The sequence below is a fragment of the Heliangelus exortis genome, chromosome 1 (assembly GCF_036169615.1).
Source record: "Heliangelus exortis chromosome 1, bHelExo1.hap1, whole genome shotgun sequence".
Lineage (NCBI taxonomy): Eukaryota > Metazoa > Chordata > Aves > Apodiformes > Trochilidae > Heliangelus > Heliangelus exortis.
The window spans coordinates 130404355-130429208 of NC_092422.1; the positions used below are offsets into that span (position 1 = coordinate 130404355).

At 40.3% G+C, this 24854-nt stretch overlaps 1 protein-coding gene across 1 annotated transcript in view; it reads right to left on the reverse strand.

Annotated features, from left to right (window-relative positions):
- Positions 1–273: 273 nt before the first annotated feature.
- NAV3 (neuron navigator 3) overlaps positions 274–24854 on the reverse strand; it is a 267393-nt gene continuing 242812 nt past the window's right edge. The window contains exons 27-38 of the mRNA XM_071766381.1: positions 23969–24122; positions 19790–19964; positions 16919–17016; positions 16172–16267; positions 15706–15874; positions 11995–12230; positions 10132–10286; positions 9112–9183; positions 8486–8682; positions 7719–7837; positions 5225–5428; positions 274–3045 (exon numbers count right to left, since the gene is read on the reverse strand). Of these exons, the coding sequence (XP_071622482.1) occupies positions 2926–3045; positions 5225–5428; positions 7719–7837; positions 8486–8682; positions 9112–9183; positions 10132–10286; positions 11995–12230; positions 15706–15874; positions 16172–16267; positions 16919–17016; positions 19790–19964; positions 23969–24122 (1795 nt within the window). The 3' untranslated portion in view covers positions 274–2925. The remainder of the gene's footprint in view (positions 3046–5224; positions 5429–7718; positions 7838–8485; positions 8683–9111; positions 9184–10131; positions 10287–11994; positions 12231–15705; positions 15875–16171; positions 16268–16918; positions 17017–19789; positions 19965–23968; positions 24123–24854) is intronic.

Here is a 24854-nt window from a genome sequence, read left to right on the forward strand (position 1 = left end):
TTGTATTTGAAGATAATCTTGAAAACGAGTAGACTCTAAAGTTGTTTCTAAACTGTACAACCTGTCCCCAACATGAAAAGAGCGATAGAGCAATTCAGAAGTCTTATTGAATCTCTTGAACTAGAAACAGTACTTAATTTTGTTTCTATAGAGATTAGTTCTGCTGAATACAGAAAATCACACCCTTCAGCTTGTAACTTTGTTTACACGTTTTTATACTTGAAATAATATTTAACTGTTAAGTGTTGCTGACTGCAAAAACACCAGACTGGGTTTTCAATAAATAATTCCACTTTAATGGCAAAGTAATAATTTAGACAGATACAGTGCACACACCTGCAAAAAATATATGCAAGCTGGTTTACAAGCTAGAGGAACAATAAACCAATAGAAAATACATCATCCAGTTAAGTCTGATGACACCAAATACTTATTATTAGGGCTTTACAAAGACTACAAAACTTTTCAGATGATTTATTTCACTGTTTCTGTCTATTTACATGATATGTTACATAAAAAATGTACAAATATAAAATGTGTACAGACAAATGTTTCACAAAAAATTTCTGAGTTGTAAACTAGGTGGACTCACTGAGATGTATTGCAGGAAGTTTTGTATATGAGATATTGTGTGTTTGCATGGTAAATTTGGCAGGAAGCAATTTGCAGGTTGGCTCAGAGCACAAGTGCAGGAAAGAGCAGCTTTCCATTTAGTTCTTTGCGTCAGCCAAGGTGTATGTGCTGACCTTTTGCCACAGAAATGGACCCAGATTTGGGGGGCGTGATGTTGGTCTGACCGAATCCTACATGCATAAAATCAGTTAAGAGTTTTTATTAGGGCAATAGCACCGTGTAGGAACCTTTAGGTTCAGCAATACAGCTCAGTACCATTTGGAAACTGCATTGATTTATCTTTGTTTTACAGCGAGTGACCACAGAGCGGCCACAAAGAGTTAATAGCACCAAACACACGTCCTGAAGGTAACATCCATGGAGGGGTATAGTATGAGTCTACACAATGCCAAAGCCCTTAGATATCTTCTTGTTAATATGCATCTATTTTAACCCAATGCTTCTTGTGGTAAAAGAGCATTTCTGATTAATCTGAGCAGTTGGAATGCAATCTGGTTGAAGACTGCTGTGACACATGCACTTTTTCAGATTGTTCCCCCCCAAATGTGTTGGCTTTGTATAGATATTGAAACATGCTCACTGCAGCACTGATAGCTCCTGCATAGTCAGAACAACTATAAGTACAGGACAAACACACCAGGTAATAAAGGCTTTTAAAGTTTGCATTCTGTATTTGTTTGCAACATACAGGAAATCTCAGTAAGTGAAACATCTCTTAACATCAACAGAATATAATGCTTTTTTTTTTGTTGTTTGCTTGTTTTCCATTTGATTTATGCAAGGCTTTTTTTAAAATTTATTTTTCTTCTTCTTCTTTATTTTTTTTCTTTTTTTTTTTTTTTTTCTGCCCAGTATTTACAATACCCACCCAGTAGACTGTGCAAAACCAACCCACTTTTACAGTATAAACTTCTCCTCTTCCACAGTGGACACCACTGCTTCAGTGTTCTTTTATGCTGAATTCTTCATATACAACAACAGCAATCAAAACAACATGCTAAAACTAGAGAAAAGAAAATAAAAAAAACAGACCATATATTTGTGCTCATGCTGTATCAAGTACATCCAGCTCTGCTGGATAAGAATTCAAAACATTTGTCCTCCAAAAACTCCATTCCATGGGACCAAATAGATTTGAACTGATTTTCTCAGCATTTATGTGGCAGTGGAATTGGGTTTGGGCTCCTTATGTATTTCTGAGGGTAGGCAGAGCAATCTATTCACAAGATAAAAATATTATATAGCAACTGTTCTTTCTCCTATCCATTTCTTTAAAAAATCATGATATACAGATATGAGGCTACTGTGTTAGGCTGGCATTTTCTCATTAGGAAATGAAGAAAAAAGCAGTGTAAATTACCAATGGTTTAGGAATTAAACCAACTGTAAAACTGTTCTAGAAATCTGTTTTAAGGCAGTGAGACAGCACCATAAGAAATGTTCCTTCTTTCATTGAAAAGGTTCAAACAAATGAAGCCCTAAAAAGCCTTTAATCAGTGTTGACTAGCAATTGGTATAAAACTGTTGTTAAGGAGTGGGCAGGTGGTTAAAAAAGACTTCTGTGGTAAAAACAACTTCATAAAATCTGTAACTTGTGTACTAAAAACTTGATGGAGCGCATCACCATGACCATGGCAGTTAGAATTAAATTGGCACTTATCCAGCATATCACAGTCATGTTTACTGGTGATTGCACAATACTGTTTGTGCTTTCTGAGTTACTATTATCTTTGAGTGGTTTTGGAAGGGGCAGTGAGTGTACAACACAAACAACACTGCAGTCCTGTGACCAGCACCATGTGGCACAGCAGAGGTTAGAAGAGAATTAGAAGACTGCATTGTTCATACAGTGCCTCAGGGTAAACTAAAAGGGGCAGGGAGTGGGGTAAAGACACAAAAAGAAGTTGTACTGTAAACCTCTATGGAGAAAGAGAGACAGAGAAAGCCAGAAAGAGAGAGAGAGAGAGAGAAAAGAGAGAGGAAAAAGGAAAAAAAAATAATTCCAGTTTGGCTAACACGTGTGCAATCTGCTTAGATGCCCTTGGTCTAGGGACCTTTCCAGCTGACAAATGGAGTCTCACTTGGCTCCGTATGTATTGAAATGCCTTGAAATTAAACTAATTCAAGCTTTCCACTTCAATTTTTCTTCCTGACTTTGCAGAGTTATGTCTCCTGCCTCCCTACAACACATCGTTCTCACTCAAGGACCTTGGCATGCTGTTTTTTTAATACTGGCAGTGGTCTAGTGGAAACAAATTTTACCATAATCCCCCACCAAGGTTCGTCCCTTTTTCAGAGAGTTGACTCAAGGGATGAATCCAAAATGTCATCATGGTGGCTGGTGCTATCACTGTCACAGCTTTGTGCACTCGAATAGTTGGCTGCCTCTTGAAGCCTCATTAGCATATTCATCTGAAAGAAGAAAACAATGTTTACATAATTCATCTCATTTAATGTTGCAGTGACCATGTTAAAATTTAATTAAGCTCCCTTGCTGTATGAGACGTGCTGCTATCTAACTGAGGGCACCATACAGAAGGATTTAGGAAAGGGCAAGGTGTCAGCGATTACTCCTGGCATCCTTTTCATTGCCTTCTGGTCTTTACATAGAAATCTGAATGTCCAAAGAGCCAGAGGGATACAATGAAGCTGCCTGATAACTCTCTTTAATTCAGAGGTGACACTGGCTGCAGCTGCAACACTGGCAGGGGAAGGAAGCCGTATATATCACAGCTGGACATCTGGACCCCTATTTGGAGATAGTGATGCTTCCAGATAATTTTTGGATGGTGTAGACACACTACATTGGAAAAACAACTGAAAACATAATCACACTAACATACCCCCTCTGCAAGAGAGAGACGAGAAGGGAACAAGAGAAGGGTGGACTGAGCCAGCTGCTTCATAAAAGAGTCCCATCTGCTGTCGAGGGGCTGACCTCAGCAGGGGAGCAGCAACAGATCCTCCTACCCAGGAGAGTAGAGCTCCCACATAATTTGAGGATTATTAGAACCTGAAGTTCATCTGAAAAATCATCAAAAGGCAGCATTAAGTCCCAGAGAATCACTTGGATGCTTGACACCTAACTCTGCGTAATGATCAGGATTTTATTTATAAAACATAGGCTTTTGTCAGCATGCTTAGGGCTGCAAGTCATGTTGACATTGCTTCAGCGTTTTTAAAGGAACAAATGCACTGTCATAACAAAAAAATAGGCAATGAAAAATCAAAGAGAAAGAGGTATTCTAGTGTGTCTGCTCAGGAACCCTTACATCTCTATGGTTTCAACCTGTGCAGCTTGGGAAGTTTTCTCAAGGCATTGAACTGTGCTTAATACTCTGGAATGCTATCAGGTAGTTAGTGCAGAAGGTTTAATAGGTAACCATGTTTGAGAACACAGGATGCACACGGTGGGTGTGCAGAGTCTGCATGTGCAATGTCCTGTTTCCCCAAGCAAAATGTCTGTGAGCTCTGCTGCAGACAGGGACAAGCTCTCCTTTCACAGGTTTCAAACTTCTGATGAGCAGTCAGAAACAGATGCTGATCACAGTGTGCAGGGAGCAAGGCTGACAGTCCACTAAACTTTAGCTGCCCTGATATTTCCACCTTTTTGGGGGTGATGCATATGTGCTGGAAGCCTGACCAATACACTCATTGGCAACCCAAATCACAGTACTAAACAATGACCCCAAAGCTTGGGGACTGCAAAGCAGGAGATCAAACGAGGTGATTTTCCACACTTGCTCAGGATGCAAGGTCTGGGTTTGATACCAAACACTTCAGTGAGGCTGAGGAACCATTTTCTTAGCACTTGTAAGAGTTAAATGAATTCTCCTCTGAGAAACTCTCTTTTATGAGGGCTGCCTGTATTCCTCCAGAAGTGCAGAAGTTCTCTAAAATGCTATTTTGAATTGTGATAAAGGCAGTCTATAGAGAAAGCACTGTACAAGAATAGCAGTTAAATATATGCAATTTAATTGTCCGTATCAGAGAAGGCAACTGTAAACCCAAACATCTGGGATCATATTTATAGAAAATAATAAATGGCATTGAGGGAAATCAACCTCTTATCTTTTAATGCCACCACGTTTGCAATTTTTTACATTAAAAATGTCAATCAGTCATCAGTTATCTTGAAATACTCTGAGGAATGAGAGGTTGGCTGTCTAATTTGCATTCCCCCTAAATTCTCTATGATAGACAAATTAGATAATGTAAATTTCTGAGTCCTTCATCAGTCCTTCAAATGTAGATGAAGGACTGCCCAACCTGGAAAGGTGTTTTTATAATAAACTGATTAATAAGTTGCTGAAGAGCAGTTCTCACCATGATACTGATGAAGAAAAGATACATTTCTGGGCAGATGGGAAATGTACACAACTTAAGGACACACTAACATGCTGGTGATACCTGCCCTCCTGCTTCATTTTCCTTTTTTGTTCAGCCTCTTTAATAAAGTACAGTTGGATTAATTTTAAAAGCCCCTTTTGGAACAGGTGCAAAGTAGATTTTTTTTCCTTACAGTGCACAATTTAACATGTGACAGAGAAGTGCATTTTGAAAAGCCTTTTCCCCAAAGTTTAAATCTTACCAAGGGATCCCCCTCTGTATCCGTCTGTGGAACATGCTTTGAGGTTGTTCCTTCCTTTGCTGATGCATAACCTTCATAACCAACATCTTCTGGTCTCAGCTGCAGTAATGCTGGCCAGTCATGCTGCAGAGATGCAGAGCTCCATGGATAGGTATCAGCCACCCACTTGGAGGGATCCTCCCAGGGTGCCCTCTTACCATACATCTGCATTATGGATATAACACAGGTAAGTATCCTACAGAGTTTGCAGTACCTGCTGTAACAGCAGACAGAAGTGATCAAAAAAATCTAAACCACTGAGGTAAAGGGTTTGCTTTCAAACATGCTCAGCACTTGGGTATGGTAAGACATTCAAAAGCCCTTATCTCCATTAGTGCTCCATCAATATGCAAAGGGGCTGCAAGGTGAAAAGCACTCCATAACTAGTGATACTTGTAGGCAGCAGTGGGAGCCACAAACTTTTGATAAAATGAGAAATGAGACCTTTAGGCAATTCACTTAAGGTGTATCAGTGAAATTAAGTCAGACCATTCAAATTAATTGGATTTTTTTGAATGAGGAAATGTCAGTACAGATTGTTCTCTCCAAGCAAAATGGGATGCAGAAGCAGACATCTGTCCCCACCTTAACTTTGAGATCTTTCACAAAGAGAAGAAATTCACAAAGGTTAGATTTTCCCCTCTAAGAATCACAAGATTCTTACGAATCTGGAAGGAGGACAGAGGAAAGAAGAAAGAGAATGCTTAAACTTTAGGAGGTCTGGTAGCTTCCTCACTAAACTACAGCTTGCTCCATGTTGCTGCTCAGGAGTAACGTGTTAGCTGAGAGCCCCTTGGGTGCTGCATTACAGATGCCCTTTAGCTGTGGCAATGACACATTGGGATGGGGAGCCAGTCACCAGGGCTATCTGTGATTTCTCTTTGCTCAAGCAGCCTCGCAGACAGTCCAAGCAGCAGTATAATATTGGTAGGACATATATTCATAGAGCAACTAAATAGCCTGCACTCCTCAAGGGAGTAAAACAGTGAAGGATTTCAGTGCTAAAGCCAGAGAGATGAGATGTGCTTATCAGTGCAACACCTGCTCCCAGGCACTTGCTGAATCCAGAGCTCCAGTTTAGGCAGCCAAGTTCCCCATATTACAGAGATACTCAGGCTCCTTATGGCCTATACAGAGGCCAGGCTGCTAAAATAAACCTAACCTAAACAAGCCAAAAGGAAAAGGGAGGTAGCAAGCTAACTCCAGGCTGTAGGCAGCACTTCCCCTCAGCTGAGATTAACAGTGATTAAATCTTTTCTGGAATCTGGAGCAAGGCTTGTAAATTCTCTGTCTGACAAGTGAGTTTGCAAAGTACCAGGCTAAAAAGGCATTTTTCTACCCGTTCCTGGTTCCAGGAACATCTAATTATATCATAAAAAAGATTTCTGTTTATTATTAATGTTATTCTATGGAAGCCATCCAAAGCAGCTGAAAATTGGAACAGTTCAAGAAACAACACATTTTCTTCTATATGCTGCCACCTTCTGCTCCAGAATTGAAGTATTAATTTAAGTAGGTACCCTACATACTTGGGAAAATATGAGCGTGAAGAGTATCACTGCATTTTTCTAGCTGGTCTAACCAAGTGTTATTAATGTCACCATAGCTCTTTTATCAGATATTTGGCAGGTTTTTTGTACAAGGCCTAAACACTCTGTAATTCCCAGAGAGATAAGCAGTTTTAGGAAAGTGTGAGGTATTCAATAGGCTAGATTCTAAACCTCCATTGCATCAGTTATCACTGCAAGGCAATAAAGAAACCATAGTTCCTTACACGGTTCTCTGACTAATCTATAACAATGCCCTCTGCTCCATGCAGTAATTTCTTTCAGTGCCATAAAAACTGAGTGTCCACAAAGTGTCTTTTCAGAGAACATGGAACTATAGTGCATAAAAGGAAAAGAAAAATTAGGAAAGACAAATAAGAATTGGGGAGGGGAAGAAAAAGACAAGAATAATTTCAGGATTTGCTGCAAAAATGTGGAATGGTCTGAAATCTTAACTTAGATGGGACATCTCACGGTGCTGATTACAGCAAATCTATTTGCAAACCTATTTTCTATTAAAGTGGAATAAATTTTAATAGTTCATTAACAATCAGTATAATGGCTGCAGACACTTAGCTCTGGAGAGCGCAAGGTAGGGGCAACTATGAAGCACTCTGATCTGATGACACTGTTACCAAAGTAAGTATTGCAGGAGGAAACCTTAGCTCACATAATGATAAAAAAAGAAACAAAACTATGGGGGATGCAAGCAATGTAAGATATGAAGGCAAAAAGAGCTCAGTTTTAAGTAGAGGGCAAAGATAGTTCAAGGCTGATTTCTCTAATTCCTCCACAGATTTCTTCTTGCAGATGCAACAGAATTCATAGTTGGATGCACTGGTTAAAAGTAGCCTAGAGAAAGCCTATGAAATTGGTTAAAAGTAATTGCTAGGAAACAAATGACATACCTGAAGTCCTTCTCTCACAGCTTCCAGAAGATAGGGCACCAAGGAATAGTTCCAGAGGTCTGTGAACCATACTCTGGACCCATCAACATCCATAGGGCAAGGGAGGAAGAGGCGGGGACCTGAGAAGTCAAGTTGTGCATTAAAAAAAGTACAACTACAGTATACAATGAAAATAACCTTCTAAGAATCAAAAAAATAGTATCCAAGCAAACAATACTTATGCAGTACTACAATGAGAGAGCTATCTCCTCATTATCTCCTGTTATTAAAAATACAGTAGCATTGCCCTCTCCAGTTCTAGGACCTTATGGACACTTAGAAGCTTTATGGGCAAAGCTATGTAACAGGATGATTTATTTGCTAACATAGCTATTCCACTAACAAACCTTGACTATGTATATATCTCCCACCTGTTAGTTTGCTAACTGTCTATCCAAGTGTTATTATTGCTATAATTATACTACAATGTGAAAGCAGGGAAAGTTACTTACTATGGAGGTGATTTTTTGTAACTCTGACTTTTAAAAATTATGATCATTTACTTGAAAGTCATGAGAAATGAAGGCAGAAATACCAGGAAATGTATACTGTCTCATTAAGCTTTCTGTTTTAATTTAAGTCTTGCTGGCAGCTAGAGAAATTCCCCACACTGATGTTCTACTTCCCATTAAGAGAAGATAATTTTTAAAAAGATAATATATTCTTTACAAATCTCTCAAATGCTCAACCTCCTTCCTTATTTCAAACCACTTCATCAAGGTACTCACCAATTGTTACATCTGAAGAGCTGTGCGTTTCCAGGAAGCTGTTGAGATGATGCCACGTTTTGGGGATCCAGTCAATTATTTTGATGAGCTCATTATTGCGTATGTTCCTTTCTATTTCAGTCTCAATCAGTTTCCTTCTCAGATATCTGCCCAAAAAACCTTTAACAGGGTCTGTGTGATTGGCACAGAGCACCCACCTGTGTAGAAAGGATAAATGTCAGGCAGCAATGAATAGCAAATGTATAATTTCCTCTTAAACTTACTGATGAGGGCAATGTCATAAGCTTCTGAGTCTCATTAGTCAGGAAGTATAAAACTGCTCTGATAAGCCATATTACTCCCAACTGCTACAACACAATCATTACAGGTTTCCATGTAAGTCCAAGACAATGCTGAAGACTAATGAAATGAAACAATACAATTGTCTTCAGCATCTCGCCAGAGGTTGTGGAAATTATCTTGTTTTTTCACTGTTTCCCAACACTATTTGGAGACCCATCGATACAAGAGATATGCAGAAGCTAAAACACTTTACTGTGATGAGACACAAAATCAATTTTTGTTGAAGAGCGGGGTTGAGAAACAGCTGTGCAAACACAGCCACAGTAAATAGGGGGTGAATCTACCTGAAATTGTGATGTAGCTCCAGATTTGGCGAAGAAGAAACTCCCTGGTTCATGGTTCCAATAATATAGGGACTGAAAAGAGAAAAGTAGTAGTTTAGTTTTGGGGGTTTTTTTGCTGGCAAATCCTTTCAGATATTCAGGGAATATTCCAATTTTAAATGTATTGTAATCTACGGTTTTAGATATTTCCAAGATGCCCTTTTTTAATGGTTATTTTTGTACGACTTCCCTCTCTGCACATTTGTAGTTTACTAATATTCATTTGTAATAAAGAAATAAATAAGGCAAGTGCAACTACTTAAAAGAGACTTAGCTAAAAGCAAAAGTACAAGACAGAAAATCACCTTTATCCTGGCCCAAACCAGGACACTCATGTACTTCATAAGCTTAAGAGTTTTAATTTTAGAAGACAGTAAATCTCATTAGGAAGATATAGCATGCGGTGATTTAATGAAGCTAAGTTCCTATGATGGCACTTTTGCAGCAGAAATAGCCAATGTTAGAGGCCAGAAAACCAGTATCTTTTTTCTTGTTTGGAAATAAAGGACAGTTGGCAAACATCATACTTCTGCACTGCTGCAGAAAAACTTAGGAAGTGTAAGTCTGTCAGATACACAGCTGCTTCTGGACGGGCTCATACATATCCCAGATTCGACTATTATGAGTTGTATTTCTTCCTACCCTCTCATAAGTAGCCCTCATAGTAGTAATGAGTTCGTGTTATGTGAGAGGGTGAAAAGGCTAAGACCCTAATTCAGTCAAGCATTTAATTACATTCTTAAACTCTGTGGTACATTTACATTCATATAAGTAATATAAGTCAAATAAGTAAAGGGAAGTGGACACCTAAGTACATGGCTGAAGAGGGTTAAAAAGATTCAAGCATCTAAGGGCCTTGTTGTTGTCAGCCTATGTAGCCTCAATTTCCACTGGGACATCTAATTTTGTAAAATGACAAACAGCTTTTACCGGTTTAATTGCAAAAGGTGTGTGACAGGGGAGAGATAAGCTGCTACCTACCATTTATTGTATTTACAGTTGAGGAAACCATTGAAGATGTCACTTAGGGAACTGATGTGGTGGAGGTTATCAAGAATGATGACCACAGGGATGTCAGCACCATTGTTGTCAGCACTGCATTGCTCAGCTAGGTTCGCTAGGTACTGTCGCAGATCCTTCAGCAAAATTAACAGAAACCAAACAAAACCCAACACAGAAATATTAACCCAATTAGACCACAAATATAATTTCAGTAGAAAAGATATTCAGAAAGATAAAGAGCCTGCTACAGATCCACTGTGGATCATTCAGCCAGATCAGAACAGGCAGGAAGGCTTTCTGAGGGCAACACTGAAGTCACATGTTAGAAAACCCAAAGGCACTAAACACAAGGCCAGTAATTGAAGCATTCAGACCCCTACTTGGTATTTCCACAGAAACCTTCTGATAAAATATTTTATCTCCAGTGGAAAACAGGTTGCAATAAAATATGCTGTTTTCAATGGGCTGAGATACTGACATGAATTGTTTGACATCCATTTTTATGAGTGCCACATTTATATACTAAAAAATCTCACAAAATTATCACATAATTTAGGCATATCAAACTGCTCCTTCAGATATCTCCTTTCACCACTCTCACCGAAAATCCCCTTGACCTTTTGGAGATACTATATTTATACATCATAATGAAGTTTATTGTGCAAATCCTTTTTTTCCTGTCAGCTGTCTGGCTGCCATTTAGTGCTGAAGCAAAAGAGATCTCTCTATAATCAAAATATTTCATTTTTCCCCCCAACATTTTATTGCCCTTGAGGGTCTGGGCTATTGAAGTTTTACAGCTATAGCTCTAGAGTTACCCAATTTTGTCTTTGTTGGGAATGCTCAGTATTATGGACAAAGTTCCTGTTACTATTTTACTTCCTGGACAAGGCAGAGAAGAATATGATTTTTTTTTCTTTTTTTTCTTTTCTTTATTGGCAATGTGCCATCTTCTTCTATCTCAACAAATATTTTTTCAGGTGTCTCTAAGGGAATATAATGGGCTTCCTCTATGGAATAGTACCATCTGTATCATTCAAACACTTGGTATTTGACAAGGTTGTTTTTTCTTTTCTACTACAAATTTGAAATAAAGCAGAGGAAAAGGAAAAATAATCCCACCAATACCATAAAACCACATACAGGCTGCAATTCAACAGATATCTAAAAGCTCCATTATGTTCTGTGCAAATCAGAAAGCCCTGGGCAAAACCTTTCATTTTCTTTTCCCTGGGTACCAAGTGAGGAGTATACCCAAGTGAGGACAGCAAGGGAATAGACCTGTGGCTACCACAGCAGTCATGCTAGAAGCTTGATAATCTGAGCTGTGTAAATCACTGTGAATGTGACATGATGTGTGAGGCATTTTTAGTATGGTCAGCTTCCTGACTGATGCACTACAGAAACTGTGGTTGCAGCTCTAGTTATCCAAGTGCTGATTAAGAAGCTGAAACCCAAGACAGTAATTCCAAATTCTGAAACCTTTGCTAACAACAGGCTGCTATCATATAATGATAAAAAAACCAAGCTAAACTTGTATTACTTACTATATATCCACCTTTTCTGATGAAAAAGCTAGAGACACTCCAATAATTGAATTTACTTAGGAATATGACTATGCATCCATCCTTAATTTCAATGAGGGAAAATTCAGACTTCCTTCACTGTGCTTCAATGGTTTCTTTAGAACAGAAAGATCTGTTTGCTGTCCCTCAGTGGGATGGGAAACCGACTCTCTTCAGAAAAAATGCCGGGCAACACAACTGTATGTCAGTTAATAGGATCTGCTCTCCATCTTCACTACACATTGGGCAACAGGGTATCTTTTCACCAGTAACTTACCTTTTTTGACTTGTGATCTACGTTAAAAGTTGCAATTGCATCCTCAGTTTTTTTTCTGCCAGATTTAGTTATAATATATTCAGCCAGCCTGTTAGCTAAATAGGTCTTTCCTGTGCCACTGGGTCCCGACAAAATAATCCTGCGATGCTCCATCAGTAAATTAAAGTACCGCTGGGTAATTGGCTTAGGAATTAATGTGTCAAACACAAAACTGTCCAAACTGTTTTCTTCCACTCCTGGAAACAAAAGAAAAGAAAAATGGCCTGTCTTCATCCTTTCTGGTACAGGTGTTATTTTCCTCAATTCCTTTACTGGCAGGGAATGCTGAAAGGAACAGGAAAGCACACCTGATCAACAGGTGGCTTAGAGGCTGGTGCCATAGGTGGAATTTTGGGTTTTTTGATCATGGAGCTGTTTACATGGCACCAGACCTGCTAGCATGGGATGGTGCAGAATTATCCAGGAGAGGGAAAAGGATTTTTGGCTGAGAGATGGCAGGATTCATTGAGAGGGCTTTAAACTAGGTTTGGAAGGGGAAGGGGATAAAACTGTGATGACTAAAGATGAGCCTAGGGATGGCATGGTGATGCTGGGGGTGAAACCAAAAGCTCAGCTTATGCAGAGTTTTTACCCCACTAAGGACAGAGACACTCTGGGCATGGAAGAGAATCACAGTAAGGCATGTGTTCAGATAGATACAAGCCCTGCCAAGAAGGCTGCTTTGAAGGGGGCACACCTCTAATGCCTCTGTGCAAACGCACAAAGCACAGGAGAATAAACAAGACAAATTGCACATGCCTGCCTGCCCTTCAGGGCTATGGTGTTATTGGTATCACTGAGATGTGGTGAGATGTGCCCTGTGACTGGAGTGTGGGGATGGCTGGGGATAAACTGTTTAGGAAGGACAGGAAAGGCAAAAGAGGAGGGGGTGTTACCCCCTACATCACTGATCAGCTGGAGTCCATGCAGCTCTGCCTGTGATGGGTGAGGAGCTGACAGAGACCCTATGGGTCAGGATTAAAGGGAAGTCAGGGGCAAGTGGTATCATAGTGGGGGTCTGCTACAGGCCACCACAGCAGGATGACCAAGTGGATAAGGCCCATTTAGACAGACAAAACCTGCTTTGCACTCACAAGCCGTGGTCCTCAAGGGGGACTTCAGTCACCCTGACATCTGCTGGAGGGACAACAAAGAAAAGCACCAGCACTCATGTAAGTTCCTTGAGTGCATTGATGACAACTTCCTCCTCCAAATGGTAGAGGAACCAACCAGAAAAAGAGGTTTGTTAGACCTTGATCTCACTGATGGAGATGAGATGGAGAGCGATGTAAAAATTAATGGGAAACCAGGCTGCAGTGACCATGACTGACCACAATCTGATTAGTAGAGTATAATGGGATAAAGCCCTGGGTGGGGAGAAAGCTCAGGAAAGCTGGTCCATTTTCAAGGATCACCTCCTGCATGTCCCAGTGAAGAGGAGGGCAGGCAGGAGTGGCAGGAAGCCAGTGTAGATGAGCAAGGAACTCCTGGACACTCTTAAGGATAAAAACAAAGTTTACAGCGGATGGAAGGAAGGACAGATAACCTGGGAGAAGTAAAGAGAAGTAGTCAGAGAAACAAGAGATGAGGTTAGGAAAGCAAAAGCAGAGATAAGTTGATCTGGCAAGAGGGGTTAAGGACAACAGGAAAACTTTCTATAGGTATGCCAATGATAAGAGGAGGACTAGGGAAAGAGTGGGCCCAATCCAGAAGGAAACAGGACAGCTGGTCACCCAAGCTGTAGAGAAGGCAGAGATACTCAATGACTGTTACACCTTCCATGCTACAGAAGCCAAAGGCAGGGACTGGGAAAAGGAAGCTCCTCCCCCTGTACATAAAGAGCAGGTCTGAGGGCAGCTAAAGAACCTTAATGTGAGCTAGTCCCTGGGACCTGATGGGATTCAGCCATGTCTCCTGAAAGCACTGTCAGATGAAGTTGCAAAGCCACTTTCCACCATATTTGAAAAGTCATGGCAGTCTGGTGAAGTTTCCCTTGACTGGAAAAAGGGGAACATAACCCCCATTTTCAGAAATAGAAAAAAAGAAGACCCAGGGAACTACAGCCCAGTCAGTCTCACCTTTGTGCCTGGCAAGATGATGGAGCAGCTCTTCCTGAAGGCTCTGCCAAGGCAAGCAGGTAACAAAGGGGTGACAGCTTCACTAAGGGCAAGTCCTGCCTGACTAATTTGGTGGCCTTTAGAGTTGTGATCAATGGCTCAGTGTCCAAATGGAGATGTGTGATGTGCGGTGTCCCTCACGGGTCAGTACTTGGACCAGTGCTGTTTAACATCTTTGTCAGTGACATGGACAATAGAATCAAATACAGCCTCAGCAAGACTCGTGCAAACTGCATGAAGTTCAACAAGGCCAAGGGCAAGGTTCTGCAGCTGGGTCGAGGCAATCCCATGCATGAATACAGGCTGGGAGGAGAAAGGATTGAGGGCAGCCCTGAGGAGAAGGACTTGGGGTTGGTGGTGGACCAGAAGCTCAACATGAGCCATCAGTGTGTGCTTGCAGCCCAGAAAGCCAACCCTGTCTTGGGCTGCATCAAAAGAAACACAGACAGAGGTCAAGGGAGGTGATTCTCCCCCTCTGCTCTGCTCCTGTGAGACCCCACCTGGAGTGCTGTGTCCAGTCATGGAGTCCTCAGCATAAGAAGGACAGAGCTCTTGGAACATGTCCAGAGGAGAAGCAAAAATTCTCAGAGGGCTGGAGACCTCCCCTGTGGAGACAGCCTAAAGAAGTTTGGGTTGTTCAGCCTGGAGAAGAGGAGGCTCTGAGGTGACCTTATAGCAACCTTCCAATACCTGAAGGGGACCTACAAGAAAGCTGGGGTAGGGCTTTTTACATGGGTGTGTAGTGAGAAGACAAGGGGAAATGATTTAAAACTTGAAGAGGGGAGATTTAGACTAGACATTAGGAAGAATGGAATCTAGAATCTACCCATTCTATGACTGTATGATTCTAAGGTAGGTATTGGTTTGGTCCAGCACCTGATTGCATCACTGCCACATGCTCAAAGCAAGGTAAGATTCTTCTGCCTAAATTAAATTCCTGTCAAGGGCTTAATTATTGTGGAAATGCTTACATCCTTGCACAAGGGCAAAAAATTAAACAGTGGTAGAGACACAAGATGTCTGGGAGAGATCAAATTAACCAAATGTGAAGAGAAGGCTCAATGAGGCAAAGATGTATGTTTCAGACACTAGAGGCAATCATGACAAAAAAAAGGTCAAGGCGACAGCCACAATGGTTAGTGGTTGTCTCATCAATGTATGCCTAGTTATTCTGAAGCTCTCTCTTCCCTCCAGTACCAGATCCCCACATCTTTTGAACTGTATTGAATTTTTTCCTGCAGAACTGGGAAGGGCATAAATATTTCTCATCACAATCTCTGATTTGGGGTTGTTTTTTGTGCCAGAAAATTTGTAGAAATTCGTACTTTTCTGTGATCTCGAGTCAGGCAGAGGAAAACAGAGATATTCGTAGTATTCAAAATGCCCCACTGTGTTAGCAATCATACAATGTCATACAGAGTGCTTATGTGATAAATTAGTCCTTGAACTGGAGGCAGAATATAGAAAGGTCAGGTGAAAGGAAAAAAATATGAAGGGATGGGCGACTGCATTGAAAAACTCTACTGTATCTGCAAAAATATTCTTGGTGTTTTACCTTTCAGATTCACAGTGATGACATTATTATCCCCAACCAGATATCCACAAGGCAGCAGTTCAGGCACTTCTAGGCTATGGGCTCTAATTACATCCCCTATACAATAGCTAGCAATGCAGTCAGAGCTTAAACCCAGGCTAGTAGTTGGATCCACTCGAAAAATATATTCCTGAAATTATATAAAAACATAAGACATATAAATGGTTATTGAACTAAATTATTTTGGAAAATATTTTGATACAGGTGAGATCACATGAGAGGGAGATTCTTGCAGTCACATTCAACAAAGAACTATCTACAAACATGAAACAGCAACATTAAGAATGAAGTTTAGTAGTGATGTTAGCTAATTGTCAAAAACCAAAACAAAGAAAAAACTTGGCAAGACAACCCAAAGAATACAGATTTTTTTTTAAGTGAAAAAGAAAACTGAATTAATCCTTGAGCTAATTTTTCACTGTCTTACCTTGAAGAGGCGCCTGATTACACCATCTAAAACATCCCATTTTGTTTTTCCGCTGACTCCAATTGATCCTATCAGATATACATATGATTTTTGATCCTGCAGAGAGAAATTTTTGAAAATTGGGACTAAAAATGGTGGTAATTAAATTTCCAATCAAGATTCATAATTTTCCCAGTGAAAACAAATACTACTTAGAATGTGATGTTACAATTTTGTTAATGAACTCTGTGACAGAAATAAGAATAGATGATACTACTTTGTTGCAGATTTATAATAAAGGACATACAGGATCTGATTTTGCTCTTAGATTGTATCTATATTTATAAAGAGCTAAATATAAATAAAAGTGGCACTGTGTTTATATTTTTTAATGCAGAATATGAATACATGGCAATGCAATTCCAAATTGATAACCTGAACAGCACATTCATAGTTGCACCCTATAGGGTCCAAGGCATAGATCTAATTTATAATGACTTTTAAATGGAGATAGCAAGTCCCAGAACATCCTACTACTAATTAAATTGAGAGTTAGTAGTGTCTGAGCCACCATGAAGACAGAAGGCTGCTATATGACTTCAGTCTACAGAGTGTTTAACTGTGTTAAGCACAGATGACAAGACCTGGCATATTTAGAACAATTACCTTTAATTTCTGCCTGAAAATACAGAAGCAATTTGAGCTACTGTACTGCATAATTTGCTTGAGCTATAATTATACATCCAGACCTTTGGGTAACAAACTTACCTTGGCTCGACTATAGCCCTTGTTTATAGTGACTAAAATTTTCACACTATGCCCTTCTTTGTGGAGTGCTCCATCAGTGACATCATCCAACACAATATCTGCAATAAAAGAAGGGAAAGAAAGTGATCAACCTGACAAATTATGTCAGTTATGTTCACATCATCAGTTCGAAATATGTTCAGAGGATTTTTCCGGTAAAAAGAAAGGCTGCAATCAGAACAACTTCCAAACATTTTGATCTGTATTTATTCCTCATTCACCTTTTCTGTTGGAGGTGACAATAAGGTTCAGTTTGATATTTTTTTCAAGCATTATTAGGACCTTTAATCACTAAGAAATTAATCAGAAAACCCTAAGTAAACAAATTCTTGCTTATATTCTTGCCTTTGCTTTTCTTCCTGGAACTTGTTCAGAATTACCATATGTCCATAATTAATGTGTAAAGCCTAAGCTCATATCTTTGGGGACTCATAGGCTTTAAAATACTGTAAGAAGAAAAGCAATAAATTATTGCATTGATATGTTCACTGCTAAGTAAACCAGAATTCTCTTCTCAGCCAATTTCTTTACCTTCTGTACACATGCCATAGTCTTATTTAACCCCACAACAAAGGCTGACAAACAGTATCTATTAGAGAAACCACTTTCCAGCCCTCCAGAGCATGGGACTCTGCACTCACTATTCCTGTAAAAAAAAGTTTCATTTTTCTTGGAGGTAAAGAGCGATTCTGATCTGCTCTGTGCCTGTTTCTACCTCCTTGCTAGCTCCTGAAATGAGAAAGCAGGACATGTTTCTGACTGAAGGCTGAGCCTGCCACTTTATGATAAGGGAAAAAACTGCTGTCTTCCTCTAGAAGTTCTCTCAGATTCTACTGCTAGACATTAAAACTATCAAAATAGGAGATGTGATGGATTTGCATTCTCTTCAAAGGCCAGCACAGTAATCCTGCATGTTCTTATTGTGGTGATTGAAGAAAAGCATCAAGTTCATGTCATAGTCTGCACAAGGTCAGATTTCACCCAAGTTAAATGAGGTACCAGCAATATTCAATCACTTGTCCAAAGCAAAAAAGCAAAACCAAAAAAAGAATTTGTGAACATGACTTTAATGAACATATTAAAAATAAGTCCTCATGTACAATGTCTCACAGCTTACATCCTGATCTAGAAATCAGATTCTGCTGCTGTTGAGGTTTCTTTTTGTTTTTTTTGTTTTTTGTTTGTTTTTTTTGTTTGTTTTTTTTTTTTTATTGGTATATTTATTTTGTTTCAGGCAGCCAGTTTTTCTATGCCACCCACACTGAGTGTTTTACTTCAGTAGTATTTATTTCAGCATACCTGACAAAGCTTAAGAGTTTTCAGAAAGTCATAGTGCATCTGGAGGCAGTTTACAATATACCTCATCATCCCTTTGAAATTTTTAAATCTCAGATGACCTTCACGTAACCTTTTACATATGCAGTCTTTAGGAACGAGGTGCCAGCCTGTGGCTGGCAAAAAAAATTTCCACTTTCTCCCAAAAGCTCAGCCTCTCACTGACACAAGGGGCTGTGTCAAAGCTCCCAAGAGGGTCTAATGTCATTGTGCTGCTACCTGCCTTAATTAGCTCCTGCTGGGTCTCCTCCTCAGGTGCACTGTGGTGGCTCTGGCTCACTTCTTGTCTCAGCTATCTCTCTTTTCATCAGACAGTACAGACAGTCTGGTACTGATCCTTGTTTGCTCCTTTTTACTCCAGTGACTGACTAAAATACCCATGTCTCTGACCACTGAGCCCCTCCCCAGCTTGCCACCCTGTCCTACCTGGAGGTAAGTGATACAAAGTAGGTGATAAGAAGTGGCACTGGATAGCTTTGGTCATTTCCAGATGACCCCAGCAGTCTGGAGACAAAAGGCTCCAGTATGATGAACCAAGCCCTCATTACCCCTCTGAGCTTAGTTCCCAGTTCTCCTTAATTTCTTATAACCCAAAGTAATTGCTTTGCATTCTAGAAAAACACTTAGAACCAGTATGTCAATCCAAATTATAGTCAGGCAGTTTGGCACATTCCCAGTTGTACTCTTGCCTAAACTCTGTCTGCAATAATTAGCAATTTTTATTGCTTCCAGAGACTGCATTATACTTTCTGTGGAGTCTACAGTAATGAACGTTGCTTTGCTGCTGCTCTGCTCCTGGTTCTAATGTTAGCAACAGCACTTCTGGTCTTGGCTACATTATTAAAACAAGTGTAGAGAGTTTATTATCATAAAGTCTGTGGCATGGAAAATAATCAAATGTTAATGTTCAGGATTCACAGAAGACAATGAGAGTGCTAAATAAGTTCCTATGATAAATGGGAATTTGGTCCAACAGGGTAACTAGCTATACCACATTAAAAAATGATAGGCATAAAGCTAACTGACACCACCTTCTTCTCCGGTTGCAAATACAAAATGGAAACTGAAGGATAAAAGATACATAAACAAAAAAATAAAGTTTTGTATACTATATTCATATTTGTCCTAAAGCACAAGAGAATATATCTATACAGTTGTCAAACACACTGCAACAAGTATTACCCTTTTCAAATAAAATTCTAAATTAGATGAACAAAGACTAGATTACCAACTAGATAGTATCATAGCTAGGAACTAAGCAAACATAATGAACAATCTTTTACTCCTATTCAGAATCTGCTAAAAGCTTCATTTTCACAAATGCTGCAACCGTTCTTCCTCCTGTCCAGTAGTGCTGTATATCCGAAGTTTATATAAATGATATGAAGGTTTTTTTTTTATTTTCAGGTACGCTTCTTACATATGGCCCATTAAGAGGGTGAAAATAATAAATTGCTACTAATTGCTGAGGCACGCGTGTGCCAAAATTATGTTTACCTGATGTGACAGATTCTGTCATGTTTAAATTGTTCAGAGAAAGTCCTAGTGACTGCCGTGACGAAGAAGATGATGTGCTGCTTGATGACTCTGACGAGGGCCGGGCAGGCTTCCCAGTATTTCCAGTCTCTGCCTTTAAACGGTCATTTTCAGCTTTCAGGATTTCAATTTCATTCTGCATTCAAAAGAAATCAGCATAAAAGCAGCACTTATTTTTTTCAGAAAAGCACTGGGGGTTGCTATTCTGGTGCTTGCTGCTTGTCTGCAGCAGTTCACTTGCTTACCCCTTTCCCAGCAGTATGTAGCACTACATATCAGTACAATCCACTCAGTGAAAAGTGGATTGCCATCACCTGTGAAATTAATGTAAATAAAGCCCTACAACCACGATTTAGCTTTTGCCTCGAAAGAATTCCTAAAAAACAAACTTCAAGCCTCTGGGTCTATTGTACAGATGACTATAAAACAAGCACATTGAGAATGTTCCCAGTTTTATAAGCTACTTTTTATTGCCAAGCATCTCAATTAAAAGTAATTTGAGAAAGTTTTTGCTAAAATCCCAGCCATGCCAATGTTTCTAAAGTCTCAGAAAATTATTAGTGAGTGTAAATTTTAAGCAGTAACTTCACAGAGGAGAAATGAAATTCAAAATGGACAATTAGAAATAATTCAAGAGTTTCATAACCCTTCTTGCTATCAGATCAGTTTTTGATCAAACATGGGATTGTTCACATAATGGCCAGCAACCTGCCTTTGATGAAAACATACAGTGACAGATGAATCTGAACAACCAGGAATTTTTTTTTAGCTAAATCCTCTGTGGTGCCAAGTGATTATTGAATACACAATAATAAAATGAAAACAGCCTGAGAACAGGCTGGTACCAGCTTAATCTAGCTTTTTTTCAAGCACAGTACAAAGCAACTGCTTATTCTTGCAGATAGTTTTGCATATCAAATTTAATTCTACATTCACTAACACTCTGCTAAAAGTCCTATTCTTTTATGAAGGCTGTTGAGCTACATTTTACAAGTAAAAACATATAGCATAGCATCAGAAAAACCCCTGCAGCAGCTTAAGAAAGGTTAGAACACACAGGCAAAGGTGAGGAGACAGTGAAAAGGAAGGGACAAAACAGCAAAATAGTGACAAAGGGAAACAGATAAATGGACCACTTTAGCCCAGGGTTCACATAAGGAACTATAGTGAAATGATCTTCATCTGATTCTGCAATCTTCATCTGCTCTGCAATTTACTCTGATTACACAACTCTTAGCAATTTTCTGATCAGCTGATTCTTAGATTTGTAAGGTGCTTTGAATAGACACAGTGGTCATACAGTTCCCACCAATCTTACTTTTTGCCCTTACCAATGCTCATCAAATCTCTAAAAGACCTCAGAGTCTTGCATTTCTGAGCCAGCTGCCTGACCTTTTTTGGAAAGCTTCAGAAGTGGTAATTACCAGTGACAGTATCTGAACTAGTTGCCTCTTTCCAGTTTTGCTGAAAACCTAACTTGGGAGACCTGTGACTACAGCAGACTCCTCTTCCTGGAGAGTGCACCTGGTTTAGGCACTCCTATTCCAGTGTAAGACCATAATCAGCTGATAAGCCTTCAAATCCTGTTCTCCACCATTGCAAATTTCTACATTCTATCCCTTCCAGTTCCTAAAAGATTTTAGTGACTCCAGATCAAATGCTTTACTTATGTCTGGTCAATCTAAACCCTTATTTACCGACCAGTTCTTGATTATTCTCCCCCTCTGCAGCTAAGTTCAGGAAGGGACCCAATAGCAATTTTAGCACCTCTTTGTGTGAGCACCTAGGGGAATGGCAGGTACCATAGATGTTTAAAGGTGTGGCTGAGTGTGCTACAGCAGAGATCTAGAAAAGCCAGGAAGCAAACCAAATCTGGTAGTTATGAAATCAGCCACGGTGGACATCTACAGAAAAGTGCCTACAGATGCACCCAACCTAAGTGCCCAGAACAGAGCAATTCAGCTGTCACACCTCGATTACCAAGGGGCAGGATTCAACTGTGTAAATGTGAATTTAGAGTGTCATCATACATATGGTCTCCATGGGTTCAATGCTAAACATACAAGTCCTTTGCAGATACAAATACCTGAGGATGAAATTGGTAATTGGTTACAGCAGGATTTCATCACCAAGCTCATGCCTAGACATCTAACTGTAGCTGTCCTAGTCTCAGCCTGAATCCCCACTCATGGGTTTGATTCTATTTAACAAACACAGGTTTCTAGTGCCTTTGAGGATGTGCTAGGTGTCTCACCTGTCTTTCTAGAAGGACTTGGATATGCTGGAGGACCTATGTTATATGGTGTGGATGTTGCAGATACTTTTGGGCACCCAGCATGATGCTATGCACTTATATGTGGGCAAAAGAGCTGAGTCCTATAAAGCTCAGTGCTCCACTGAAGGACACAGTCATTGCTTCTGAACCCATTCATCCTCATGAGAGGGAAGGTCTTCTGACATAAAAGGTGTTCAGGTACTATTTTGACCAGTGTCACAAAATGATGCAGTGAAATTATAATGATACTGGATAAAATAATTTAATTTGATTTTCATAGAATAATAGAAAGTTAGGGGTTGGAAGGGACCTCGAAAGATCATCAAGTCCAACCCCCCATGCCAGAGCAGGGTCACCAACAGGAGGTCACACAGGAACACATCCAGTTGGGCTTTGAATGTCTCCAGGGAAGGAGATTCCACAACATCCCTGGGCAGCCTGTTCAGTGCTCTGTCACCCTCACAGTGAAAAAATTCTTCCTCATATTTACACGGAACCTCCTATGCTCCAGTTTATAACCATTGCCACTTTTCCTAGTGTTACTCAACCCTGAGAAAAGCTTGACTTCATTCTCCTGGCACTCGCCCTTTACATATTTATAAACATTAATGAGGTCATCCTTCAGTCTCCTCTTCTCCAAGCTGAAGAGCCCCAGCTCCCTCAGCCTTTCCTCACAAGGGAGATGTTCCACTCCCTCAATCATCTTGGTCTCTCTGCACTGGACTCTTTCAGGCAGTTCCGGGTCCTTCTGGAACTGAGAGACCCAGACTGAGAGACACAATATTCCAGATGTGGCCTCACCAGGGCAGAGTAGAGAGGGAGGAGAACCTCCCTCAACCTCCTAACCACCCCCTTCCGATGCACCCCAGGATGCCATTGGCCTTCTTGGCCACAAGGGCACATTGCTGGCTCATGGTCATCCTTCCATCCACCAGCACCCCCAGGTCCCTTTCCCCTGTGCTGCTCTCCACCAGCTCAGTCCCCAGCCTATACTGATACCTGGCGTTGTTCTTTCCCAGATGCAAAACTTTACACTTGCCTTTATTTTAATTCATTAAATTTCTCCCTGCCCAACTCTCCAGTATGTCTAGGTCCCTCTGAATGGCAGCACAGCCTTCTCGGGTGTCAGCCACTCCACCCAGTTTTGTGTCATCAGCAAACTTGCTGACAGTACACTCCATTTGCTCACTGAGGTCATCAGTAAATATATTGAATAGTAATGGTCCTGGTTCTGACCCTTGTGAAACTGGAAACAGAGTTCCAACTAGACCCCATCCCATTGTCTACAGCTCCCTGGCTTCTGTCCTTCAACCAGCTCCCGATCCACCTCACTACCCGATCCATCAGTAGTTACTTGGGAACTCTTTCCTGGAAGACTGAGAGTGACAATTGCTTCCCTCCAGTCCTCAGGCACCTCTTCTGTTCCCAGTCTCTTACCAAGGTGATGGAGAACAGCCTGGCAATGACATTAGCCAGCTGCCTCAGCACCCGTTAGTGCATCCCATCAGGACCCATGGATTTATGGATGTCCAGACTTATTACCGGATCTTCACCCCAGTCCTCATCAACCAAGGCAAACTCATCCTTTGCCCTGACTTCCTCAGCAGCCTTAGGGGCCTGAGGACAGAACATTAGCCTGTCCCTTAATTCTAACCCACAAACTCTCAACTTGCTCCTCATCTACCCCTGGACAGAACTCATATATATTCAGATTGCTCTCTTAAGTAAAGAGCAACTCCCCCTCCTTTCCTTGCTGCTCTGTCTTTCCTAAAACAAGACATAACCATCCATGACCACATTCCAAAAGAAATTCCAGGGACACCTTTGGTGTGCACCCCTGTCATCACTTCAGCTACTGCACTGACCTGCATGCGGTTCATGGCTTCCCGAATCTGATCCAGATGGTGTGCAGAGCTGAGGGCTTCAAGTCGAATGTCTGTTAATTTTAGCTCTTTCTCCCTCAGCTCACTCTTTAGCTGAAGAATAATTTCAGCTTCTGCCTCTGTGCATTCACAGATCCTAAAGAGGAGTAGGAAACATGCAGGGATTAAATGAAGGTTCGCCCCCCAAAGTAGTGTCATTGAAAAGTATCAAAGTACAGAAAACATTTGCTGCTAGTGATACATTTGAGTGAAGATAGAATCTTATCAAAGAAACATGCAAAAGCCCAAACTGCAAATTAAAAAAAGGAAAAAAAATCACTCACCAGATGAAATGACAGCTTGACTTTTACCTCTCATTTAGTTAGATAGTTCACCATGGTAAGTTAACAACTTCTCAGAATTTTTTTTGTTTTTAGTGTATAGCACCCATTGGTTTTACTTGGATTTTATATCTGCATCAGTTTTGGTATTATTTTCCTAGGTAGCACTGTATTTTGTTTAAGTTGTTACACTAAGAAATATTTTCAGTGAATTCACTAAATGTTATTTGCTTTTTATTACTGTCACTACAAATATTTAATATTTGCAGAACAATTTAACTATGAAAAATACTTTATAACAACAAGTGCTATTATTGTGATTATCACTACAAATATACAAGCAAGAAACAGAGGTCAACTTTTAACTGCCAGAATGCATGCAGATGCATTTTGGGGAAGAAGATGCAGCACTCTCCAGGTCAGCATCTGGGTGTACAACTCCATGCCCCACACTCAATTTTACCAGGATCTATGCTTGTACACCACGTGACCATTTTGCCTTTTATTTGGTGCCCAGACTACAGATGACCTGCATACACACGTATTGA